At 49.2% G+C, this 18,745-nt stretch overlaps 2 protein-coding genes across 2 annotated transcripts in view; both read right to left on the minus strand.

The window, feature by feature from the left end:
- Positions 1-18,745, minus strand: part of ATP1A3 (ATPase Na+/K+ transporting subunit alpha 3) — a 193,556-nt gene that overhangs the window by 68,868 nt on the left and 105,943 nt on the right. The gene's annotated exons all lie outside the window — the stretch shown is intronic.
- Positions 1-18,745, minus strand: part of GRIK5 (glutamate ionotropic receptor kainate type subunit 5) — a 77,606-nt gene that overhangs the window by 34,367 nt on the left and 24,494 nt on the right. The window contains exon 12 of the mRNA XM_050768403.1: positions 15,679-15,882. Coding sequence (XP_050624360.1) covers positions 15,679-15,882 — 204 coding nt within the window. The remainder of the gene's footprint in view (positions 1-15,678; positions 15,883-18,745) is intronic.

Below are 18,745 nucleotides of genomic sequence, written 5' to 3' on the forward strand. Positions count from 1 at the left end.
GTGGCATGATCGCGGCTCACTGCATCTCCGCCTCCCAGGTTCATACGATTCTCCTGCCTCAGTCTTCCGAGTAGCTGGGACTACAGGCGTGTGTGTGCCACCATGCCCAGCTAATTTTTGTATTTTCAGTAGAGACGGTATTTCACCATGTTGGCCAGGATGGTCTCAATCTCCTGACCTTGTGATCCACCCACCTCAGCCTCCCACAGTGCTGGGATTACAGGTGTGAGCCACTGCGCCTGGCTGCTACAAAAGCTTTTAAGAATTAGCTGAGCATAGGCGTTTGAGACCAGCTTAGCCAACATGGTGAAACCCCGTCTCTACTAAAAATACAAAAATTAGCCAGGCCCGGTGGCAGACGCCTGTAATCCCAGCTACTCGGGAGGCTGAGGTTCAGTGAGCCGAGATTGTGCCACTGCACTCCAGCCTGGGGGACAAGAGCAAGACTTCTTCTTAAAACAAACAAACAAGCAAACAAAAAACCCCTAGAGGTCTGCACAATGAGCTAGCCACTGGTGCCTGCTCAAGGCTCCATACAGCATTCCTATTTGCCATCAACACTTTGTGAGTGAATCTCCGGATCTGCTGGTTACATCTGGCCCAGGTGGCAGATCAGCTCGCACGCAGCCTGGATTGGCTGCAGAGTCTCTGATGCTCTGGACCTCACTCCAAATGAAAAGCCTTATGGGGTGTATGGAAAGTAAATGGATTGAAGTAGCACATCCCAATGTGGTACAAGATGTCACCAAAATCCAAAAAGTCCACGAAATGTCACAGCATCAACCCAACAGCACCCCTCCTCAGCAGTCTAAGTCTCAGCTCTGTGGGGCCCCTCCTCTGAGCTTCTAAGTTTTCATCTTTCTAACTCTTCCCCTTGTCCCTTAAGGACTAAGGGTGGTAGCTGCTTTCTGCCGTTGCTACTGCCATGACCTCTTAGTTTTCTTTTTACCCTTTAAGTTAGCTGTTAACAATTTTACATTTAGTTAACAATTCTTTATACTAAATGCTGTCTGTTCAAATAACTGATATGATTCTATTCAAGTAAATGGGGCTGGGTTTTGTTTTGTTTTTGTTTTTGTTTTGAGACAGAGTCTCGCTGTCGCCCAGACTGGAGTGCAGTGGCATGATCTCGGCTCACTGCAACCTCCGCTTCCTGGGTTCAAGCGATTCTTGTGCCTCAGTTTCCTGAGTAGCTGGGATTTTTGTATTCTTAGTAGAGACGGGGTTTCACTGTGTTGGCCGGGCTGGTCTCGAACACCTGACCTCAGGTGATCCACCCACCTCAGCCTCCCAAAGTGCTGGTATTACAGGCGCGAGCCACTGCGCCCAGCCCAGGTTTTGTTTTTGTTTTTGAAACAGGGTCTCGCCCTGTCACCCACGCTGGAATCCAGCAGCGTGATCATAGCTCACTGTAGTCTCGAACTCCCAGGCTCAAGTGATCCTCCCACTTCAGCCTTCCAAGTAGCTGTGACTATAGGCATGCACCATGCTCAGCTATTTTTTTTTTAATATTTAGTAGAGACAAGGTCCTGCTATGTTGCCCAGGCTGGTCTTGAACTCCTGAGCTCAAACAGTCCTCCTGCCTCAGCCTTCCAAAGTGCTGGGATTACAGGCGTGAACCACTGCGCCTGGCAACCGGTGCTGTTTTGTATCCATTCTGGACCCTGCCAGACTGGACCCTGCCAGACTGCCATCCACCAGGTTTAATGCCAACTGTACTTACTCAACTACTTCCTGCTCATCAGATCTGATCAGCATAATGTTGTCAATGTAGGGGACCAGTGTGAGGCTATGTGGACTGCAGAGTTCAAGTTCTTTGCAGCCTAAATCAGGACAGAAAGTGGGAAAATTGATGTTGCACTGAGCAAGACTGTGAAGATGTGAACCCTTGCCTTCTGGTAGCCCTTGGAAACTGGTATGAAGAAAAAAGCATCTGCCAGGTTAGTAACTCACACCAGCTGCCAACGGCTGTGCTGACTTGCTCCAGTAGAGAAACTTCATTTGGGACAGGAACTGCAATTGGAGTCACCCCGATCACGTTGACAATAATCCAAAGTCATTCTTCCAAAATCCATCTGCCTTCTGTACAGGCCAAACGGACCAGCTGAATGGGGATGGGATCACTACCCCTGCTTCTTCCAAGCTGTTAATGGTGACACCAATCTCCACAATTTCCACAAAGGTTAGAGAATTGCTTTTGAATTACTATTCTGGGAAAGACAGGGAGTTCCAGGAGCTTCCACGTGGCTTTTTCTACCATAATGGCCCTGACTCCATGGGTCAGTGCGCCAATGACAGATTCTGCCAGCTACCATGTGTGTCTATTCCAGTTATACAACCAGGACCTGGGAAAACACAGAGTGGTACCGTGGCCCCATCAGGCCCCTTCTGAGTTAACCTGGGTTCAGATTCCATCAATCACTTGACCACATAAGCCCCACTGTGTGGCCTACCAGTCAAAGCAGGAAAAATCAAAATGATATGTCATCCATGAAAATGACAGGGAGTTGTCTAAATAGCTAAAAGCCAATAAAAACACTCAATGCTGAGGAGCCTGTATAGAAACTGTTGTAGTCTTTCTGGAAAATAATTCAACAAAATATCACAAAAGCCACAAAAAGGGTCTTCTTCTTCCCCCGGGTTATTCTATCCAGAGAACCAATCCTAAGAAAATAGGCTACAATGCAGGCAAAGCTTTTGTGCATAAAGATGCTTGTTGGCCGGGTGCAACGACCCATGCCTGTAATCCTAGCACTTTGGGAGGCCAAAATGGGTTAACCACTTGAGCCCAGGAACTCAAGACCAGCCTGGGCAACAAAATACAAAACCATTAGCCAGGCATGGTGGTGCACACCTGTAATTCCAGCTACTCAGGAGGCTGAGGTGGAAGGAGCACTGAGCCTGGGAAGGTTGAGGCTGCAGTGAGCTGTGATGGCATCACGGCACTCCAGTCTGGGCAACTGAGTGAGACCCCAATCTCAAAAATAAAAAAAATGTCTGTTAATGGTTATTTATAAGAGCACAAACAATAAAAAATACCTGGAAACAACTAGTTATGAAAAATGGCTAAATAAATTATGGTACATCCACATGGGATTACTAGTATGCAGCCAGGTAACATTCTGTTTAGGTTAAAACAATAATATTATATTTGGCCTTCGAGATGGGCAAAGCTTTTATTTTAAAGACTGATGACACTGACTGTTAGCAAGAGTATGGGAAATTTCACATTCTCATGCACTTTTGATAGGAATATAAATTGGTGAAGTCTTTTGGAACAGCTATTTGGCAGTATACACTTAGAAAAAATTCATACCCTTTGACCCAGCACTTTCACTTCTTGGAATGTATCCCTCCGGAACACTCCCACAAATCCATAGGCCAAGTTTATCGTAACACTGGCTATGCTAGCAAAACTGGAAGCCATCCAAATAGCCATCAATATGGGATATGGTAAATAATTCATGCTGAGCCACACAATGGAATCCTTATATCCTCACTTGAATTTTAAGCAGGCATCTCAAATGATCCGTGCCCAGAGAAAACTCTCGTTTCTTGGCCCCAGCAAACTGCTCCTCCCATGTCCTCCTTAGAGTGGAAACCGGCCTCGCCGTTCGCCAGGTGCCCTGGCCAAACCCCACAGTCACCCCAATTCCTCTTTTCCTCTTAGGCACATCCAAGCTTGCTGCATGCCTGACACAGCTGCCACTCAAACAAAGGCAACATCTTCTCTCATCCACGCCCTCCAACAGCTTCCTAAATGGACCATTGTGTTTCTACTCTTGTCTCACTAAGGTGTTCCTCGAGACAGCAGCCAGTGCAATCATTTTTAAATGATTTAAAAATTAGATACTGCTGGTCTTGTATACAATGGAATATTATTCAGCTGTAAAAAGGAATGCAGGTCAGGCACAGTGGCTCACGCATGTAAACCCAGCACTTTGGGAGGCCAAGGTGGGTGGATCACGAGGTCAGGAGGTCGAGACCATCCTGGCCAACATGGTGAAACCCTGTCTCTACTAAAAATACAAAAATTAGCCAGGTGTGGTGGCGTGCGCCCATAGTCGCAGCTACTCAGGAGGCTGAGGCAGGAGAAAATTGCTTGAACTCAGAAGGCGGAGGCTGCAGCAGTGAGACGAGATCATACCACTGTACTCCAGCCTGGGCGAGAGAGCAAGAGTCCGTCTCAAAAAAAAAAAAAAAAAAAGGTGCGGGGAATGCAGTACTGGTATATGCCATGATGTGGATGAACTTTGAAAAGTTGGAAACATCATGCCAGGTGAAAGACCATATATTGGATGTAGCCCACACATTGGATGATTCAATTTACGTGAAATATTTGCAATAGGTAAACCCATGGAGACAGAAAGATGGGTGGTTGCCAGGGGTTGGGGTAGCGGGGAGGGAATGGGGAGCGACTGCTTAATGGGTATGAGTTTTCTGGGAGGTTATGAAAATGTTTTGGAGCTGGATGGCAGTAGTGATTGCACAACACTGTGAATGTACTAAATGCCACTGAATTGCACTCATTAAAGTAGTTATTTTTATGTGACATAAATTTCACCTCGATAAAAAGGAGAAAAAAATTGATCAGGCGGCTAATGCCTGTAATCCCAGCACTTTGGGGGGCCAAGGCAGATGGATCATTTGAGGCAAGGAGTTCAAGACTAGCATGGCCAACAAGGCAAAATGCTGTCTCTATTAAACATATAAAAATTAGCCGGGCATGGTGATGTATGCCTGTAATCCCAGCTACGTGGGTGGCTGAGGCACAAGAATTGCTTGAACCCAGGAGGTGGAGGTCGCAGTGAGCCATGATCGTGCCACTACACTCCAGCCTGGGCTACAGAGTGAGACTCTGTCTCAAAATAAAATAAATAAAATAAAATATCATGGTACATTCCTTGCTTAAAACTTTTCTTTTTTTTTTTTTTTTTTTTTTTTTTTGAGACGGAGTCTCGCTCTGTTGTGCAGGCTGGAGTGCAGTGGCCGGATCTCAGCTCACTGTAAGCTCCGCCTCCCGGGTTTACGCCATTCTCCTGCCTCAGCCTCCCGAGTAGCTGGGACTACAGGCGCCCGCCACCTCGCCCGGCTAGTTTTTTTGTACTTTTTAGTAGAGACAGGGTTTCACCGTGTTTGCCAGGATATAAAACTTTTCAATGGCTTTGCAGCACAATAAAAATAACAGCCAAGGCCAGGCACGGTGGCTCACACCTGTAACCTCAGCACTTCGGGAGGTCGAGGCAGGTAGCTTGCTTGAGCCGAGGAGTTCAAGACCAGCCTGGCCAACGTGGCAAAACCATGCCTCTACAAAAAATACAAAAATTAGCCAGGCATGGTAGAGCGTGCCTGTAATCCCAGCTACTGGGAAAGCTGAGGTGGGAGGATCGCTTGAGCCTGGGAGGTTGAGGTTGCAGTGAGCCAAGATGGCACCACCGCACTGCACCACCGCACTCCAGCCTGGGTGACAGAGCAAGACCCTGTTTCAAAAACTAAAAAATAATAAAAAATAACAGCCACACTCCTTAGCAGTGACTGTGAGGCCCTGTGATGTGGGCCCTGCTCTCAGATCTCTCTGCCCCTCACTCTTTCCCCTTAACCAACTTTTCCCCTCAAGTCTTTATACACATGGGCTCTCTACTTGGAAAACACTCTTCCCCCAGATCCATCCTTTCACTCAGCAATTATTTACTGTGCACCAGCTGGGTGTCAGATGGTTCTAGGCGCTGGGGATGCAGAAGTGAGGAAAATAGTCAAACTTCTGCCCTTGTGAAACCCTCCCTGGTGGGTCTTCTCAGGACTGTATTCCCCACCCCTTTTAGGTCTGTTCTCAAACGCTACCCAACCACCTTGTCTAAAACAGCATCCACGCACCAGACACTTTTATCTCCTTACCTCGCTTCACCTAACACGATATTAATATATCCCCTGTCAGTTTCCCCCACTAGAACATCAGCAGTGCGGGTGGGGGGCGGGAAGAGGGGGGACAAGGAGCACATCTGCTCATTACACTGCTGCCCCCTAGTGGCCGAAATGGAGTGGGCGCAGAAGAGTCTCTCAATAGTTATTCAGTAAGTGATTTTGTTTTTCAGTAGCTGGTTTGTTTTTGTTTTTGTTTTTGTTTGAGACGAAGTTTCGCTCTTGTTGCCCAGGCTGGAGTGCAATGGCGCGATCTTGGCTCACCGCAACCTCTGCCTCCCAGGTTCAAGCAACTCTCCTGCCTCAGCTTCCCGAGTAGCTGGGATTACAGGCATGTGCCACCACATCCAGCTTATTTTTTTTTTTTGTATTTTCAGTAGAGACGGTGTTTCTCCATGTTGGTCAGGCTAGTCTTGAATTCCCAACCTCAGGTGATCCGCCTTCCTCGGCCTCCCAAAGTGCTGGGATTATAGGCGTGAATCACTGCGCCTGGCCTAAAGGTAGCTGCTTTTAAAGACGAGGCAGATCTGTGTGTACTAACATGGGAAGATGGCCAAGTCATAAGTAAAAAAAAGCAAACTACACAGCAGTAAGTATAGCAGGATATCATTTTTACAAAAATAAAAATTTAAGAAATTTAGGCCAGGCATGGTGGCTCACGCATGCAATCCCAACACTTTGGGAGGCCAAGGTGAGCAGATCACCTGAGGTCAGGAGTCGAGACCAGCCTGGCCAACATGGTGAAACCCCTGTCTCTACTAAACAATACAAAAAAATTGGCCGGGCATGATGGTGGGCGCCTGTAATCCCAGCTACTCAGGAGGCTGAGGCAGAAGAATTGCTTGAGGCCGGGCGCGGTGGCTCAAGCCTGTAATCCCAGCACTTTGGGAGGCTGAGACGGGCGGATCACCAGGCCAGGAGATCGAGAGACGGTCCCGGCTAACACGGTGAAACCCCGTCTCTACTAAAAAATACAAAAAAACTAGCCGGGCGAGGTGGCGGGCGCCTGTAGTCCCAGCTACTCGGGAGGCTGAGGCAGGAGAATGGCGTGAACCCGGGAGGCGGAGCTTGCAGTGAGCTGAGATCCGGCCACTGCACTCCAGCCTGGGTGACAGAGCAAGACTCCGTCTCAAAAAAAAAAAAAAAAAAAAAAAAAAAAGAATTGCTTGAACCTGGGACGTGGAGTTTGCAGTGAGCCAAGATCGTGCCACTGCACTCCAGCCTGGGCAACAGAACAAGACTCTGTCTCAAAAAAATTAAGAAATTTAAAAATGTACCTGTATTAATAAATTTGTAGAAAATGAATTGGATGAATATGGTCTCTGAGGTGTGAGACCATCATGTATATCCAGTGTTTCTGCTATTCGTACCATTTGATGTTTTATCGTTTGGTATTACATATATAAACAGAAAATAAAGGAGTTCCTTCTCAAATAATTGCTTATGAAAATTTGATGGTATGCAAAAATGCTTTTTTAATGCATAAATACTTGCTATTGTTGTGCAAAATGGGATTATACTTAGTACAAATATGTTTTATAACCGGAAACACAGTATAATGTAAAATTTTTTTAGTGAGATGGACTTTATTTAGTTAGTTATTTTTATTTTTGAGACAGAGTCTCGCTCTTGTTGCCCAGGTTGGAATGCAGCACAAGCTTGGCTCACTGTAACCTCCACCTCCCAGGTTCAAGCGATTCTCCTGCCTCAGCCTCCTGAGTAGCTGGGATTACAGGTGCACACCACTATGCCTGGCTAATTTTTTTGTACTTGTAGTAGAGATGGGGTTTCACCATGTTGGCCAGGCTGATCTTGGGTGATCTGCCTGCCGTGGCCTCCTAAAGGGCTGGGATTACAGGCGTGAGCCACCGTGCCCAGCCTATTTTTTTAAAACAGGGTCTCACTCTGTCGCCCAGGCTGGAGTGCAGTGGTGCAATCATGGCTCACTGCAGCCTCAACCTCCCAGGCTCAAGTAACCCTCCCACCTCAGCCTCCTGAGTAGCTGGGACTACAGGCACATGCCACCACACTTGGCTAATTTTTTTCAATTTTTGTAGAGACAGGGTTTCACCATGTTGCCAAGGTTGGTCTTGAACTCCTGGGCTCAAGCTCCTCCCACTTCGGCCTCCTAAAGTGCTGGGATTACAGGCATGAGCCACTGCATCTGACCTGTTTATAATTTTTTGATGCATATATACCCACTATTTTTTGTGCAAAATGGGATTATAATTAGTATAAATAGTGTTTTATAACCTGAAACACAACATATGTAAAATTTCCAAATAACAAATAAGCATAAAAACAAGTATTCTGGGCCGGGCGCGGTGGCTCAAGCCTGTAATCCCAGCACTTTGGGAGGCCGAGACGGGCGGATCATGAGGTCAGGAGATCAAGACCATCCTGGCTAACACGGTGAAACCCCGTCTCTACTAAAAAATACAAAAAACTAGCCGGGCGAGGTGGCAGGCGCCTGTAGTCCCAGCTACTCGGGAGGCTGAGGCAGGAGAATGGTGTAAACTCGGGCGGCGGAGCTTGCAGTGAGCTGAGATCCGGCCACTGCACTCCAGCTTGGGCGACAGAGCGAGACTCCATCTCAAAAAAAAAAAAAAAAAAAAAAAAAAAAAACAAGTATTCTGCAATATCTTCCTTCTCTGTACCAACCTATGTTTTTTGTTTGTTTGTTTGTTTGTTTGGTTTTGTTTCAGAAATGAGGTCTCGCTCTGTTACCCAGGTTGGAATGCAGTGGCACAATCATAGCTCACTGCAGCCTTGAACTCCTGGGCTCAAGCAATCCTCTCATCTCAAGCCTCCTCCCAAGTAGCTGGGAATACAGGTGTGTGCCACTATGCCTGGCTAATTTTTTGTAGAGACAGGGTTTCACCATGTTGCCCAGGCTGGTCTCAAACTCCTGGCCTCAAGTGACCCTCCCGCCTCAGCTTCCCAAAGCACTAGAACTACAGGTGTGAGCCACCATGCCTGGACGTGTGTTTTTCACAATGAGTAACCATTTTAGAATTGGAAGACAAATACTACATGTCATTTGAAAATGCAATCTAGAAGACGATGCAACCCCCCAGGAGACAGGGTTGGATAAGGAACGTAAGCAGGAAAGTTGAAATCCACCACTATGTGCTCAGCTGAAGAAAAACTGCTGAGTGTGTGTGTGTGTGCGTGTGTGTGTGTGTGTGTGTGTGCATCTTCTCTTTTTAATTCCTTTTTTTTTTGAGACTGAGTCTCACTCTCTCGCCCAGGTTGGAGTGCAGTGGTGTGATCTTGGCTCTTTGCAACCTCTGCCTTCCAGGTTCAAGCGATTCTCCTGCCTCAGCCTCCTGAGTAGCTGGAATTACAGGCATGCGCCACCACGCCCAGCTAATTTTTGTATTTTTAGTAGAGATGGGGTGTCACCATGTTGGCCAGGCTGGCCTCGAACTCCTGACCTCAAGTGATCCACATGCCTCAGTCTCTCAAAGTACTGGGATTACAGGCGTGAGCCACCACGCCTGGCGTGTGTGTACATCTTCTATCAGATGAAGAGAACTGGGGACAGCATTTCTAAAGACTCCTTGACAGAATCAGTCAATTGCCCATTCAACACTAACTTACTGGAAACCTGCCATGTGCCAGGCCCTGAGCTGAGGACACAGCAAAGTAGACAAGGCTCCCATCCCCAGGGTGTGGAGGCCACAGGTGAGGTGGGTGGGTATCGTCTTGGTCATGACAGCATCTATGACCTGTGTTGATCTCATCTGTCCCCTGTGATACCCCTCCAAGTTAGGGGTCACCACTCCCCATTTGAGGGGACACTGAGGCTCAGAGGGGGCAGCCACCTGCCTGCAGGTCACAAAGCCAGTAAGGAGTAAGTCCAGATTTGAACCCAGGGTTAGCCAACTCCAAAGCCCATGCTTCTAACCACACTCACATACAGACCGCCTCAAGAAAGATATCTAGCAGTAGTGACCACAAGTGAGCCAGGCATGTGCCAGGCTCCGTGCAAATATGCTCTCATTTAAACTCATCAAAACTCACTGTCTGGGTACAGTGGCTCATGCCTGTAATCCTAGCACTTTGGGAGGCCAAGGCGGACAGATCACTTGAGGTCAGGAGTTCAAGACCAGTCTGGCCAACATGGTGAAACCCCATCTGTACTAAAAATACAAAAATAGCCGAGCATTGTGGTGCGTGCCTATAATCCCAGCTACTTAGGAGGCTGAGGCAGGAAAATCGCTTGAACCCCGGAGGCAGAGGTTGCAGTGAGCCGAGATCACGCCACTGCACTCCAGTCTGGGTGACAGAGTGAGACGCTGCCTCAAAAAAAACAAAAACAAAAAAACCCTCAGTGAGGGAGGTAACATTAGCCCCTTTCCAAGAGGAGTGACTGAGGTTCAGAGATAAGTGGCTTTCCAGGGATCATGTGGGAGCACTGGGGACCTGAAGCTGGCTCCTTCTGGCTCCTAACCAGTGCATTGCTACAGTGGACACCATGGTGGCTACCCAGACTCTGTTTCAGGAGTGGGGCACTCATTGCCTCAGCTACTCAGGGTGTAGGTGGCTGACGGCTCTCAGCTCTGTCAGTAGAAGAGTGTCCCTTCACCCAAAGTCCTGACTCCCCAAAAGCAGCCCACGTCCAGTGACGTATCAGTGGGTGCTTAAAGGCCTGGCACCCTTACCACAGGGGGAGGTCCTTGACGGCCAGTCCAGCTCCAGAGCTGCCTGTGGGGCGGCTAAGGCCCAGTTGTGACTGCAGCACAGCTCAATTCCTCTGCCCAAGCCTGCTTCCTTCCCTCCCGCATGGGGCAGGTTTCCAGGGGCTCGCCATCACACCTCCTGCCTGTACGTCTCCATCTCAGAGTCAGCTTCCTGGGACCCCGACCTAAGATCTTCTCTGTCCTTGAAGGCTAAGCTTTATCCTGATGGCCTCAGGGGCTTCCGTGAAAGCATACAAGTGACAGATCAGACTCGCACTGTAGAAAGGTTCTGCTGGAGGACAAGCTGGAGAGTGGAGAGACTGGAAGCCAGGAGGCCAGTAAGGAGGCTGATGAGAGGGGTGGGACCTGAATTCACACCATGGCAGTGATGGTAGGGAGAAGGCCAATGCCAGCCATGGCCACTGGGTGGAATAAATGGGTCATAATTCAAGACTGGCCAAGGAGCCCTGTGCCTGGCCCCGGGGATGACTGGCGGGATGCTGGTGCCCCAGGCTGTCTTCCATCTGGAAGTCCCTCATCAGCTCTGGGCCACCCTGATGGGGTGCCCACCTTGGCTCTCCCAGTCTCTAGCCATGTGGCCTGGACATGAAACCCTGGTGTCTCATCGTACATTTGAGAAAACGGGGCTACCAGTCCCTTCCTCATTGGGTGGCCATGAGGAGTCAAGGATGGAGATAGTCAGAAAGCTCGGACAAGGCCCTGGCACAGCATGCCACTCCATCAATGTACTCCAGGCTTCCCAAGTTCCTGGCTGGAGGGCTGGAAAGGGCACGGGCCTTAAGTCATACACACCTGGCTGCAGCCCTGTGTGTTAGGGACTCCAGGTCTCACACTGGGCAGTGATCCTCAGGCCATGAAGGACTGTTATGAGAATTATGTTAAGTAACACTTGAAAAGTTCCTCGCACATGGTGTGAAATCAACAAATGACAGCTGCTGCTGTTGTGATGACGGTGGTGACTATTCCTGTGCAGCTCGGCACAGCAGGGCAAGGCCAAGCCCCGCCTATCCTTCATGCTCCAGCTCCTCCTCCAGTGTTCTCCCCATAAATGTCACTGCCATCACCCAGATGCCCAAGCCAGACACAGGAGGAACACTCTCCCTTCTGTCCTCTCCTGCATCTCCCACCCTAGGCAGTTACCAAGCCCTGGTGCTCTTTAGCCCTTCCCCTAGTCTCTAGCTCTGACTTCCTCCCGCCTGAGGCCCACCAGCTCATTCCTCATCTCCTCACTGGTCTTCCTGTTACCACTGCTTCCCCCAACCCCAGGGCCAATTCACTTGAGCCAGATCAAAACCCTTCAAGGGTGGCCGGGCACGGTGGCTCACACCTGTAATCCCAGCACTCTGGGAGGCTGAGGCAGGTGGATCACCTGAATTCAGGAGTTTGAGACCAGCCTGGCCAACATGGTGAAACCCATCTCTACTAAAAATACAAAAATTAGCCAGGTGTGGTGGCATGCGCCTGTAGTCCCAGCTACTCAGGAGGCTGAGGCAGGAGAATCATTTGAACGCAGGAGGCAGAGGTTGCAGTGAGCCAAGATTACCCCACGGCACCCCAGCCTGCCTGGGCAGCAGAGCAAGAGTCCGTCTCAGAAAAACAAACAAAACAAACAAACAAACAACAACAACAACAAAACCCAAAAACTCTTCAAGGGCATCCCATGGGCTTTCTGCTGAGGCCCACACCCTTTAGCCCACTCAATAAGAGCACATCGCGCTTGTTCACCATGGTATCCCCGGGGTATAGCACAGGGCTTGGTATACAGTAGACACCCAACAAATACTGGCTGAATGGAAAATGGATGAACACACAAATCTATGTATGTGCTGGCTATGCCAGTATGAATAATAACAATAATAAAAATAGTATAATCCCAGCACTTTGGAAGGCTGAGGTGGGAGGATTGCTTAAGCCCAGGAGTTCAAGACCAGCCTAGGCAACAGGGCCAGACCCCATCTCTACAAAAACCACAAAAATTAGCTGGGCATGGTGGCATATGCCTATAGTCCCAGCAACTCGGGAGGCTGAGGTGGGAGGATCACTTGAGCCCAGCAGGTTGAGGCCTCAGTGAGCTGTGATTGTACTACTGTGCTCCAGCCTGGGTGACAGAGAGAGATCCAGTCTCAAAGGAAAAAAAAAAAAGGACACATGCATACAGCACCCACTATGCACCAAGCCCTGTTCTAAGTTCTTCATTGCATGTTGTTCTTCAGAACAATCCTATGTGCTAAAGGACTGTAATTCCCCAATTTTACAGTAGAACAAACTACAACCTAAAGAAATGTTAAGCACTTGCCCAAAGCCACACAACCAGTGCACAGCAGAGCTAAGATTCAAACAGCCAACCAGAAACACTCCTGGCTGCCACACTTTGCTGGCCCCAGGCCCCAAATCCTCTCACCCCACACTACTGAGTAGGCCCTGAGACACAAAGGTCAGACAGCTGTAAATAAGGACTGTTCCAGACTTCTGTGTTGGTGAAAAAAGGGCATCCAGTTCAGAGTGACTTCAGGTGCAGGGCTACTCCCTTGGACCCTGCTTATTTCTGGGATACCAGATGAAAGAATATTTCTGAGCCTACGTGACTAAAGATCAGGCTGTGGAAACAGGTCACGAGAAAGCCTACACCCTCAGGTGGGCATAGAGCTGTCAGCTCTGGGGCTACTCATCTCCTGTCTCACCAGGGGCCTCTTTGGGCTTCAGGCTTTAAAATTCACCCTGAGCTGGGTACAGTGGCTCACACTTGTAATCCTAGCACTTTGGAGGTGAGGTGGGCAGATCACTTGGGGCCAGGAGTTCAAGACCAACCTGGCCAACATGACGAAATCCTGTTGCTCCAAAAAATACAAAAAGCAGCCAGGCATGGTGGTGCACCTGTAATCCCAGCTACTCAGAAGAGGCCAAGGCAGGAGAATCGCTTGAACCTGGGAGGTGGAGGTTGCAGAGAGGCAGAGCTTGCTATGAGCAGAGATCGTGCCACTGCACTCCAGCCTGGGCAACAGAGGAGACTCTGTCTCCAAAATAAATAAATAAATAAAATAATAATAACAATAAAATTCACCCTGACCTTAAAACTCACCCTGGGGCAGAAGTTTTCAAGCCAGCTGGCAGCTTTATGGGGCAGCGCCCCGGGGCCTGCCTGTGGGGTGGGGCGGGAGGCCCCCCTATCTCTGCCTCCACCAGAGCAGCTCTGCTCTTGCCCAGGGTTCTGAGGGAGCTTGCAATTGGAAAAAAAGTTCTGCTATCAAAATAACTTTTGAAAGTCAGTGCCCTAAGGGATAAACGTCCTTGTCAAGCAAAGTGGCCCTCTCGTGTCTTTCCTGGTGATGTTCAGGGGGTTGGATGCTGTAAATTCTGGCATGAGAGAGAGGAGGGTGAGAATCTCTGATGAGCTCAGTAAAGTCTAACGTCAAGGTCGCCCTGGCCATCTCTGGCCACAGTCTCTTGCTCTGCACACCAGCTCTAGGCGTGTCCTAACCAGGGGCCTACTTATCTCCCAGGACACAGTCCTGCCTCTGGGCAGTTGCGCCCATAGTTTCTCCCACCTGGAATAAAAAGAGGAACTGGCCGGGCGCGGTGGCTCAAGCCTGTAATCCCAGCACTTTGGGAGGCCGAGACGGGCGGATCACAAGGTCAGGAGATCGAGACCATCCTGGTGAACACGGTGAAACCCCGTCTCTACTAAAAAATACAAAAAACTAGCCGGGCGAGGTGGCGGGCACCTGTAGTCCCAGCTACTCGGGAGGCTGAGGCAGGAGAATGGCGTAAACCCGGGAGGCGGAGCTTGCAGTGAGCTGAGATCCGGCCACTGCACTCCAGCCTGGGCGACAGAGCGAGACTCCGTCTCAAAAAAAAAAAAAAAGAGGAACTACATTTCAGTCCCCTAGTATCTGCCAAGCAATGTGTGAGGTACTTGTCCCCATGTCCCGTAACCCTCACTATAGACCTGCAAGGTATTATTATCCCCATCTTAGGGAGGGGAAAACTGAGGTTCAGAGAAGAGAAATGACACTTAAGGATTCAAATCCAGGATTGTCTGATGCCCAAAGATCCTTTCCACTGCACCCTTGCCTGCCACCTCCCATGGCCCTGCCTTCCATCCCTCCTCAGCTGCAACCAAATCCTGTCCATGCTCAGGCCTTGCTGGTTTATCCAGTGTACCCCACTCCCTCGTATCACCCCACCTTTGTAGATGCTATTTCCTCTGCTCCAAATATGCTCCCCTTCCACACCCCCTTCACCTTGCTGACTCCTTCATGCCCTTTGGGAATCACTTTGGGTATCATCTCTTCTGGGAAGCCCCCCAGGATGCCTGACTGGGTCAGGAACCTTCTCTGGGCTCCTCCTCTGAGCTCCCCCATCAAAGCCCAGATGGCTCTGTGCTGTGGTCATTTGCTGTCTTGCACCCCAAAGAGACTCTAAGCTCCTGGGGGCGGGGTCCAGATCCACTGTACTAATAGTGGGATCCCATGTCCAGCAAGGAGCAAGGAACATAGTAGGTGCTCAATAAACACCCACTGAACGGGTGAATGTGTGAGTTCTACATGCAACCCTCCAGGTCCATAACGTGCCAGGCCCTCCCTGGCAGGTGCTGGGCATAGCACACAGGTGAGGTGCACTTCCTGCTCTCAGCCCTGCCTCCTGCAGGAAGTCTTTGACCACCTCAGACCTTTTCCTGTTCGCCACTCCATGTCTCTTTCATTCACTTAACAAATCTTTGCACACCGACTAATCCAAGGTGGCACGACAGGGGCATTTGGCAAAGCAGGACACAGGTGGTGATGCATGTACCACCTCTCGATGCATGTACCACCTCTCCTCCTCTGTCCCATCCCATGGCACCCGCCAGGCACAGGCATACAGCACAACATCAGTGAGGTGGTCTGAGGAGCCCTTCATGGCTCCTTCCACTTCTGCCACCGGCCAAATTCTAAGGTTTGACTTCTAAGGTTCTAAGGTTTGACTGCTTCTAAGGTTCGACTGGCTGCCCAGCTGCCTGCCCTCCCTCACTCGCCGGGTCCATGCCTCTTCCCCAGCCCCAGCCCAGCCGTACCCGGTTGATGAGCTCGCCAACCATGCCTGTCCAGGAGCCGTTGGGCTCGGGTGCCCCGTACAGCCCATCCTCCACCAACCGCAGGCGGTAGCGGAAGCGCAGCAGCTCGGCCAGCTCCCGCAGCATGTCCACGCAGAAGCCCTCGAAGCGTTCATTCCCTGACAAGGCCTGGAAGTTGGGCCGCCGCATGACGTACGGGTTCTCCTGGGTGGGCAGAAGAGAGCAAGGGTCAGAGACTGGGTGTCTAGGAGCTGGGTTGGGGATCCTAGAGCCCGGACCAGGCAGGTAGAGCAGGAATCTGCTTGCTGAGCAGGGATGATTTATTCATAGTACACATTTCTCACTTACAAATGCTCAGAGTGGGGAATAGACCTGAAAGCCAGGGAAAAACACATGGGCACTGCCAGTCCCTAGCAGATTGCAGGGAGCCATTTTAATCTCCAGCAGCCAACCTGACACTCATTGGTCCCAAGCTCAAATGCGTACGAGGGAGGAGGTAACTTTAGAGTGAGTCAGACTAGGTAGAGCTTGTGCCAAAGTGGATCAGGGGCTTTCAGATTTCGTATTACAACTCGCAGTAAAAGATACATTTTACCCTGCAACCCAAGTCACCCACACATGAACACACATAACTAGACTTAATTCCACAGAACAGTCCTTGCCCTAGTAACTATGGGCAATACACTGATATTTTCTGTTCTGCTATACTTCACCTTTCCACATGTCCGGTAATGACTCACCAAACCAACTTCATGAGCCACCAATGGGTCCAAGAGAGTATCCTTCACCAGGGTTTAGCTCCAGCCCAGTGCCCCATGAGGGAGGGAGGCTGAAGATGACAGATGGTGCAATTTTTTTTTTTTTTTTTTTTTGAGACAGAATCTCACTCTGTCACCCAGGCAGGAGTGCAGTGGTGCAATCTCAGTTCACTGCAACCTCCACCTCCTGGGTTTAAGTGACTCTCCTGCCTCACCCTCCCAAGTAGCTTGGATTACAGGTACCTGCCACCACGCCCGGCTAATTTTTTTTTTTTTTTTTTCATATTTTTAGTAGAGACGGGGTTTCACCATGTTGGTCAGGCTGGTCTTGAACTCCTGACCTCAAGTGATCTGCCCGCCTCAGCCTCCCAAAGTGCTGGGATTACAGGCGTGAGCCACCACACCTGACCCAGATGGTGCAATTTCAAGAGAATTTGGAAACCTAAGATTGTTTTGTAAAATCTCCTGATTATAAATGTTAGTAACTCTCATGCCTGAAATCCCAGTGCTTTGGGAGGCTGAGGTAGGAGGATTGCTTCAGCCCAAGTTTGAGGCTGCCGTGAGCTATGACTGTACCACTGTACTCTAGCCTGGGCAACTGAGCAAGATTCTGTCTCTAAAATAAAATAAAATAATATAATATAATATAATATAATATAAAATAAATGTTAGCAACTGATATGGTTAGGCTTTGTGTCCCCACCCAAATCTCACCTTGAATTGTAATCCCCATAATCCCTACGTGTCAAGGAAGAGACCAGGTGGAGGTAACTGAACCATGAGGGCGGTTTCCCCCATGCTCTTCTCGTGATAGTGAGTTCTCACAAGATCTGATAGTTTTATAAGGGGCTCTTCCCCCTTCACTCAGCACATCTCTCTCCTGCTGCCTTGTGAAGAAGGTGCCTTGCTTCCCCTTCGCCTTCCACCATGATTGTAAATTTCGCGAGGCCTTCCCAGCCATGCTGAACCTGTGAGTCAACTAAACCTCTTCCCTTTATAAACTACCTAGTCTCGGGCAGATCTTTACAGCAGTATGAAAACGAACTAATACAGCAACCAATTCAAATTCTAATACCGATTATTATTAAATGTTCTGCAGGCCAAAACAAACAGTTTCTAGTTTGCACTCTCTGACCTACAGTCAGTTTGCCACGTTGATGCTTATTTCTGAGGGGTTTGAGCAAACTTTACTGACCCCATTGTGCCAAAGAAACACAAAAGCGGGCCGGGCGCGGTGGCTCAAGCCTGTAATCCCAGCACTTTGGGAGGCTGAGACGGGCGGATCACAAGGTCAGGAGGTCAAGACCATCCTGGCTAACCCGGTGAAACCCCGTCTCTACTAAAAAATACAAAAAAAAAAAAAAAAAAAAGAAACACAAAAGCAGCAAGGATGGTCTAAGTGCTAGGAAGACAAGGCATGTAAAGATGGTAACAAGTGGGAAACTTATCTGGACACAGTTATTGTCTAAATGGCTGGTTGTACAATGTCACTTTGGACTAATGAACAAAAGGACTTAGGACTTAGGGAAGACCCAGGAAAGAGCTTTGGTTAAAATATCCACAATGAGCCAGGTGTAGTGCCTCAAGCCTGTAATTCTAACACTTTGGGAGGCCAAGGCAGGTGGATGGCTTGAGCCCAGGAGTTCAAGACCAGCCTAGGCAACGTGGCAAAACCCCGTCTCTATAAAAAATACAAAAATTAGCTGGGCGTGCCGGTGTGCACCTGTAGTCTCAGCTACTCGGGAGGCTACGGTAGAGTCCCAGAGGCTCAGGTTACGGTGAGCCAAGATTGTGCCACTGCCGGCCAGCCTGGGTGATGGAGTGAGACTCTCTCAAACAAATAAATAAAATAAAATATCCACAATGGTTATTGTATATTGAGAACCTGTGCTGTGCATTCTCTCAATTACATCATTTTAATTCCTCATGGTGACCTTACATTGAAATGGGCATGAGTAGATTCCTTTTACACATGTGGACACGGAGGCTCAAAGTGGTCAAGTGACCTCTGTCACCTCTCATTCATTCAACACACAATTACTGAGCTCCATGGTAGATGTGGCCACAATATTGTGCTGCTTCTTCATCAGCAGATGGGGTCCATTTATCCCTGAGTCCAGACTCCTTGGTCTGAGCTGGCCTTATGACTTGTTTTGGCCAATTGGATATGGCAGAAGTGATGCTGTGTGAATTCCAGAGCCTCAGCCTTCAGAGCAGCCCCCATTTAAGGAAGCCCAGGCTGGCCTGCTGGAGGGTGAGTGAACCAAGGCGTGCCAGCCAACAGCCAGCATCCACAGCCATTCTTCACT

The sequence above is a fragment of the Macaca thibetana genome, chromosome 19, assembly GCF_024542745.1.
Source record: "Macaca thibetana thibetana isolate TM-01 chromosome 19, ASM2454274v1, whole genome shotgun sequence".
Classification (NCBI taxonomy): Eukaryota; Metazoa; Chordata; class Mammalia; order Primates; family Cercopithecidae; genus Macaca; species Macaca thibetana.